The sequence below is a fragment of the Brassica oleracea genome, chromosome C3, assembly GCF_000695525.1.
Source record: "Brassica oleracea var. oleracea cultivar TO1000 chromosome C3, BOL, whole genome shotgun sequence".
Classification (NCBI taxonomy): domain Eukaryota; kingdom Viridiplantae; phylum Streptophyta; class Magnoliopsida; order Brassicales; family Brassicaceae; genus Brassica; species Brassica oleracea.
In genome coordinates, this window is record NC_027750.1 from 57,699,365 (window position 1) to 57,707,608 (window position 8,244).

Genomic DNA, 8,244 nt, shown 5'->3' on the forward strand with positions numbered 1-8,244 from the left:
TCTAAAATGATCATTTATCATCTGCTCAGTACCTACACCATAATCTACATCCGTTCTAATTGGTTCTTCTAATCTAACCGCTGGCTGAGGTTCACTAGTACTACCATGTTCATAATCAGTTTCCCCATGATGATACCAAATTTTGTAACTTCGTGTAAACCCACTCAAATATAGATGAGTCCAAACATCCCACTCTTTAATAACCTTTCTATTTTTACAATTAGAGCAAGGACATCTTAACATACCTGTTTTTGCTTCCGGTTGTCGGTGAACTAACCCCATGAATTCAGTTATACCTCGTTGGTATTCTTCCGTAAGCAATCTCGTGTTCGGATCCAAATGAGGTCGATCGATCCAAGAACGAAAATAATTTGAAGAAGACATGTTTTTTATGAATCAAATTGTGTGTAAAGAGAGTAAAGAGGGAGGATGAAGATATAGAGTGAATGAAGAGGAAGAGGGGTGCTTGTATTTATAGTTGAAATCCTGCCGACAGACCGAGGAAATTCCGACGGAATTCCGACGCCAACGGCTAGTTTGTCGGAATTTCCTCGGAATTTTTAAAATCCCCCAACGGCTCTCCAACGGCTATAATATATCCTCGGAATTCATCGGTTTTTTCCGAGGAATACATTTTCCTCGGTATTCCATAAGAATATTCCGACGGATTTATATTTCCTCGGAATTCCGTCGGTATATTCCGAGGAAATTCCAAAGAAACCAAATTTTGTGTTTCCGCGGAATATCCTCGGAAATTCCTCGGCATATTCCGAAGATTTCATTTTCTGTCGGAATGTCCGTTAGAATACCGCTATTTTCTTGTAGTGTAATACCGCTATTTCATCTTCCTCAGCCGTCACACCGCCGTAAACTCACGTCTTTCTCGCCGGGAACCACGACTTCGCCTTTGCGGCGTTTCTGGTTTGTTGCCGCGTCCTTCGGATGGATCTGAGTTGAAGGACGAAGACGCCGACGATTTCCTCCTTTTTTTCATATTCAATCTCCTTTCAATATTGATTATTCAATTGTGATGTGTTGGGTCTCTTAAAGTTTCCGACTTTCAAATCAATTGTATATACACTATAAAAATAATCACGAATATGTTTCTTAATCTGTTTTCGGTCATTGGTTTGGTGGAGATTTTGCTCTTTGATTATGCAGCAATGGAGGTGAAGATCCTTACGCATTTATACAGACAGAACATGGCAACCTCCTTCAGGATTTTGGGTCATCATCGGGTAGCCAGAGCAAGAACAAGTATGCAACAACAACATTGGAGATCAGTTCGATTAAAAATGAAGAAATCTAGACAAATTGGAGACAGGCGTACGTCTCCTTACTGAGAGATTATCCTAAATGTTCGGGAAACTTTTTATTATCTGCGAGCTTTTAATTAGTCTATTTTTTATTTTATACTATTTCCGTTCCCGAAATTAAGATGTTTTAGATTTTTTTCTTGTTCCACAAAGATAGATTTTTTATATTGTTAAGGTACTTTTTCATATTTTTGAGGAACATTAATTAAGAATATTTGAATTGATTAAATTTCATTGGTGGAAAGTTATTGAAAAATGTATAATAAAATAAAAAATAAAATAAATTATAAATATTTATTAAATTCTTAATAAACGTGCATACTCTAAAAAATCATACTTAAAAAAACAGAGAGTATATATTAATATAAAATGTATGAGAAACTCTATCGACGCTGAAGCCCTTCAAATTACTTTCCAAACTATATGACCCCGGAAGGCATTTCTTTATATTATTTATTTTGCATGTTTAGAGGAAATCCCTTTTAAAAAAACATATATCATTTTATTTTACAAATGTTTTCTGTTCTTCTGTATAAAATGTTGAGGATTATAAAAAAGATATAACGAAACTGGAAAACTGAGGGAAAAAAACTAAACTGGAAAACATTGCGTAATATTAAAGATTCCAACTTAAATTCACATGGAACCTGACAAAAGGAAAAAGAACATGGAAGAAAAAAAGCAACGGCTGGTGAGAAAAGAGTCGTATTTCAAAAGTTGACGAAAACGAGTCGTATTTAAAACAGAAGCATGAAGAGTTTGACCTTCATAACCACACCAAAAAAAAGGACAATAGAGTATCAATTTAATTGGTATTCCTCTCTCTCCAACCTTAAGCCATTGCGCAGAACGATCAATCAGAACAAAAATTAGCAAGTGGGTTTGCTCGAAACTTTTTCTATGTTTTTTTGATAAAAACTTTTTCTATGTTTCATCGTTTCTTTTCGCCCATCGATTTCGATTCAGTTTTTTCTATATTTATTGATGAATTAAAATCCGCTAAGCCAATTAAATTCAGATTATTTTACTTAATTTCCCCCATTTTTCTTGGAATTTCGTAGTGTATCCGCGAGTTAAAGCAAAAGACAAAATTTTTAACTGCAACCAAAGTGGTTCTTGTCTGAACTCTAACTATCTCCAATCTCGTGCCTCTGGTAATTTATGTCTGCCTTTTTTTCTCCTCTAAGTTTGACTTTTCTATAAGTTTTTGAGCTAGATGATTAGGATTGACTAGGTTACCTACTTTAATGTTTAGAAACATTGACTTGGTTAGTTCTATTCGATAGATTTATTGATTCGGTAGTTTCATCCCTAGAAATTACCAAATCCAAACTATTCTTTTCCATCTGGACAGAGAATAAGCAAGAAGAAGATTTGCATATAATTGTGGCGAAGATTCCTAAGATTTACATTCCAAGTGTTTTCATGTCTGAAAGTGAATCCAAGGACATGAAAAAGCATATCAGAGGAGCTGAAATCGAAAAAAAAAGAAGAGGAGCTGAAATCGAACCGATACAAAAACCCAAAACCATCCCGGTTTTACGCCCACGCGCTGTTGTATCAAGTCCTGGTATGTAATTGTAGAAAATTTTGTAGGAGATCTAGGTATCATGATAAATTTAGAAAAAAAAAATCTAAATAGTATAATAGATTTTCTCAATTTTATTCATTAGGCATGCAGTAGCTTTTTACTCGTTAGGCATGCAGTAGGCTTATTTACAAAAATAAATAATAATTAAACTTGATCAACAAGTTATTTGCATATATACTAAGCCTGGGACGGATCCGGATATCCGGAAAATTCAGGGTACCCGAATCCGAATCCGGATCCGGATTCGGATTCGTCGGATCCGTGAATTTAATATATGGATCTACATTCGTGGATTTCGGATATCCGGATTTCGGATACCCGTCCCGATATTCTATTACCTGCGGATACCCGGATCCGTAAAAATACTTAAAAATAATATTTTTTTAAAAATACTAATTTTTTAATATAATACATAAATTAAATATTTATATATGTCTATAATATTGTAAAAACTAAAATATAATATTATAAGATTAATTCATGTATAAATATGAATATATCAAATATAAATATTAATGAAATTTAAAAATTTAATGTGTTTTAAAAATACGGTTCCAGATATCCAGACCTAAAAATTATGATATCCGGATTCAGATTCGGTTTGGACGGATCCAAAATTTTACTATCCGGATTCCAATCCGGACACCCCAGATATCCTATTTTAAGAGCGGATCCGGAGCGGATCTCGAATAATAAGTCTCAGGCCTAATATATACTATATGTTTTACTGCACCAAATGCAGAAATAAAAGTTTTAAAATTTAAAGTATATTTAAAAATAAAATTTTGTTAATTATTAGATTTTATTATCTGTTTTCAAAATTTAATTTTAAATTTTCTTTTAATTATATTTAAAAATTAAGATAAAATAAATATTTTGGTATTTAAATTTAATAGTATATATGTATAAATTTAAAATCATAATCTTGGGAAAAAATTTATATATTTCTTTTGGTAAAAATATATTAAATCAAATTCTATAATATTAAAAATTCTTAGGTATAATCATCAAAACGTAAAACTGAATAATATTTCTAAAATTTGTAGATATTGAAAAGAAACTAATACCGTTGGAACTAGAAAAGTACAATTTCAAAAAAAATTGCATACTATTTGGAAAAATTTCATCTTTACCACTTTCATGGTACTATTTTTCATCTTTACCACCACTAAATGAACATTTTCGAAAATACTTTTTTCATTAAGTAGCAAAAGACTCTTATACCCTTGTTTTCTATATATATAATAAATTATTATTTAAATAAATAAAATAATAATAAAATGTTTAATGTTTTCGAATTATACTTTTTCAAATTCAAACTTTTTTATAAAATTTTTTCTTTTGAATTATTTTTTTCGAAATTTTTTTTTATATTTTTTCAAATTTTCATTTTGAAAATCGAAAATTATGTTTGAAACTATTTTTTTAATTTTTTTTTTATTTTTAAAGTATTTATTTATATATTTATTAGAATCCTAAATTTCATATTCCAAAAACCTTACCCCACCCCCAATTCTAAATCCTAAGTTTAGATTATTTAGCCCTAGGTGTATAAGTATTTTTTACCCTTCATTAAAAGTGATTAGTGTAGACATGAAAAGTGGTACTATGAATGTGGTATTTGTGGCAATTTTCCATAATATTTCGAAGATTTGTTTTACCAAGAAAAAATATATAATTATAAAAAATAGAATTAAATAATATTTTGAAAATTTTAAACATATTTCTATTTTTACTATTATATTATTTATTGTTATATTAGTGATGATTTATGAGTTATTACGTTACTTTAAACACTTATCGAAAATATAAATCACCATTAAATGTAAATGTCCATATCATAATTAGGTTTAAGTCATGTCATCATTTTTTTCAAAATCAGTATAAAGTCTAAATGATTATAAGAGTCCTAATAATTCTTTGTGTACATGGATATTTACTATACTCATGGACTCAATATAGGAAAAAATGACTTTTGCTTTGAAATTTTCTTCTTCAGATAATGATGCATTGATCGGAAGCATAACCAAAAGCAAAGAGAATAAAGCTAAGACGGGTTTAAAGAGTAACGGTCATGTCTCAAAAAGAGCTTCGCAGCGTAAGAATATTGATACCAATGTGAAGTTTTCGCATCGCCCAGTCGCTACGAAATCGGGAACCAGTTTGAAGGATCACAAATGATTAACTTGTTTATTGAGGATCTTATAGTTTCCTTCATGATTCCATAAATAATGGCCTCATGAGATGAAACTATACGGGGAAAATTGTTTTTTGGACAAAAAAAATGATAATTATATTTTATTAGGCTAATCTCGTATATTTTATGTCTTATTAGTCTAAATATTTTCAAAATGACAATATTATCCTTAACTTCAATTAAAAATTCAAAATTACTATTAATAAAAATATGTTAAATATTAAGATATAATTTTTAACTAAAATAATTTGAAAAATATTAAAAATCCCTCAAAACAAGAGAAATTGCCACAAATACCACTTTTATAGTACTACTTTTCATATTTACGCTAACCATTTTTACCCTCATTTTTAATGAAGTGTAAAAGATATTTATACCCCTAAGGTTAATTAATATAGACTTAGTGAGGGTTATTGGTTGTTGTATTTTAATTGATTTGAAAATCTGAACTAATTCTAGTGTTATTGGTTCTATGATTTTCAAATATGTATTAAAATCATGTGTTATTGGTTTAATGATTCATAAATTCTATATCAAATCAAGTGTTATTCAATCATACGGATTTACTAATAAATTTGATTTTATAATGAACTTGAATGGATTTGTTTGGATTTTTTTGTTAAAAATACAAAGACTCAAATCCGAGGGAAAACTTCCGGATTTGTAAATGCTAATCCAAAAAAATTTAAAAATCCGTATATTTTACTTGGATTTATAAATACTACATAGATTTCTAAATCAATCAAAATATATAAACCAACAACACCTCCTTTGAGTTTAAAGTTGAGAGGTGGATTAGGATTTTTAGAATGTGGAATTTAGGATTCTAATAAATATATAAATAAATACTTAAAAATACATATAAAATTTTGAAAAAAAATCCAATTTCTTTTTAAAAAAAAGTTCGAATTTGAAAAAGTATAATTCGAAAACATAAAAAAAATTATTTATTATTATTTATTATTTAAATAATGATTTATTATATATAAAAAGAACAAGGGTATAAAAGTCTTTTACCAGTTCAGATCATGATCTACCGGTTTAGTTCAAACGGTTTCCAAATCGATGTTTTAATTTAAAAATTGATTTTATAAATCATGATTTTTTTAAAAAAAATCGATTTAATAAATATAAGGAAACTAAATATTTCCAAATATTATCTTCCCATATTTTTGTACTGATTATCTTTATCCGTAGAATTTGTATTCTACTATATGTAGAACACACTAAACATGTTTGAAATCGATTTCTACTAGTTTTAGATTTATAGTAATATGTAGATTTCGATTTCAGAGGTTTTAGATTTATAGTATTGTGTAGATTTCGATTTCTAGAGGTTTTAGATTTATAGTAATGTGTAGATTCCAGATTCTACAGATTTTAGAACGATAGGTTAAGCGTGGAATGTGTTTTTCAAATATTTTTAGAATACTATTATTTACGTAGATCATGTATTCTAAACATATTAGATTCAATGAAAAAAAGTTGATTACATTTTCTAATGTGTAGAATGTCAATTCTACTTTTTGTAAAACAAAATATGAAATTACGATTTAAACATTTTTAGAATTATAAAAAAAATACCAATAAGTTGATATACGTATTTCATCAGTAGTTACTATTTTTTGAATTTTGTTTTGTTCGTAAAACTATTTATTTGATTTATTTTTGAAAATACTAAAGCATTTTAGAAGAGAAAATGGTACAAAAAATAAATTAGCCTAATAGGACATAGTTATCATTTTTTTTGTCTAAAAAACAATTTTCCCCTATATAAACCTTTTATCAAAAAAAGAGAGATGAAACTATATATTTGGAAAAATTAATGGTATACCACTTATACACGCTAGTTTTGATCTTCATCATTTCACGACATTTTATTTCACATTTTTGACATTTTATTCTGGAACATTGGCTGATTGTTCAATATAAATTTTATTATTTCCGTTATTTGCCTCCAAATTTAGTGCTTAATTCTATCTTACACTACTCGCGTCATTAATTCTCACACAAAATCTCGGAGGGTTTATCGATCATCTTCTCTGTTTCTAGACTGTGCATTTTGTTCTAACACTTAAAACATTAATAGGGATTAGCTGCTTCTTAGAGCTATTTATGGGTGTGTTGACCAGATTTTAATTCCAAGCTTATTTATGTGATAAAAAGGTGAAGTTTTAACTGCAAAATATTCATAATTTCTCTCTATCTGATGGTTTGCTATATGATTTTCAATTATAGTATTGGTTCCTGAACAAGTATATACTGGTACTGGTATCAGTCTCCATTCCAAAAACTTGCTGCAACTAGTTTAATTTGAAGTTCAACAAGCTGCACCAAGAACTAGATATCACACCATCTACATCCTATGAGAAACTTCACCTGTTGTTGTGACTCAAATGCGGTATTTACACTCTCTTTTGTTTATTCTGGAAACCCACCAGTCTCCAAGCTGATCAATGATCATTCTCTGTGTTGTACGGGCATTATCCATGGTCAGTCCTAAAACTTTGGAAGTTATTGATGTTAGGAGTTTTCAAGGCTCCTAATCAAATGTTGTAGTATAAAAGATTGTCGAACCAACCCTAGGTGATTCTAAAGCAAATGGAATGCAAGTTCATGCTTAAGCTAAGTGCAATCCGGTTTTAAAGATGGTATGAACTAAGAACTAATACACTAATGCAATAAAGTAATGATCTTTCTTTCTCAATATGAAACAAGAGGACTCATGGGGCTAGGCATTTGATCTTGGGTGCTGCAGATCCAATCTAGAGGTGGCAAACTATCAATCAATCACTTTTCTTATACCTAGACACTAAGCTAAACAAGCTCTATCTCTAGATGAATGTTCTTTTGGTAAAGCAACTCAAGCATCTAATCTCTTAGGTTGAATGTTAATAAAGCAAACATGGAGAACAAGTCTAATAGCAATCTTAACTCTTTTATCAACTAATCTCTTAGGTAAAGCAAGCTAAAAGCATTGAAGAGTTGGTTCAGGCATTTCATCATACACCTTGTGGGCCGGAAATGCCTCGAGATCTATTTAAGTATGATCAAGACTAAAATAGCATTGAGAACCCTCAACAAGCATGGAAACAAGTAAATCTAACACTAAACATTCATCTAGAGATACTAAGCTAAAT

The 8,244-nt window shown here is 29.5% G+C and overlaps 1 protein-coding gene across 1 annotated transcript; it reads left to right on the forward strand.

Annotated features, from left to right (window-relative positions):
* Positions 1-2,079: 2,079 nt before the first annotated feature.
* Positions 2,080-5,192, forward strand: LOC106333181. The gene is made up of 4 exons (XM_013771660.1): positions 2,080-2,192; positions 2,378-2,470; positions 2,671-2,886; positions 4,907-5,192. Coding segments are annotated over exons 1-4 (492 nt in total). The 5' UTR covers positions 2,080-2,191; the 3' UTR covers positions 5,089-5,192.
* The last annotated feature ends 3,052 nt before the right edge of the window (positions 5,193-8,244 follow it).

What these genes read in the sequence shown, in the direction of transcription:
- LOC106333181 (XM_013771660.1), top strand. An exon ending in TCTCCAATCTCGTGCCTCTG is followed by an intron (nt 2,471 to 2,670) that starts GTAATTTATGTC and finishes CCATCTGGACAG; the next exon opens with AGAATAAGCAAGAAGAAGAT. An exon ending in CGCTGTTGTATCAAGTCCTG is followed by an intron (nt 2,887 to 4,906) that starts GTATGTAATTGT and finishes TTTCTTCTTCAG; the next exon opens with ATAATGATGCATTGATCGGA.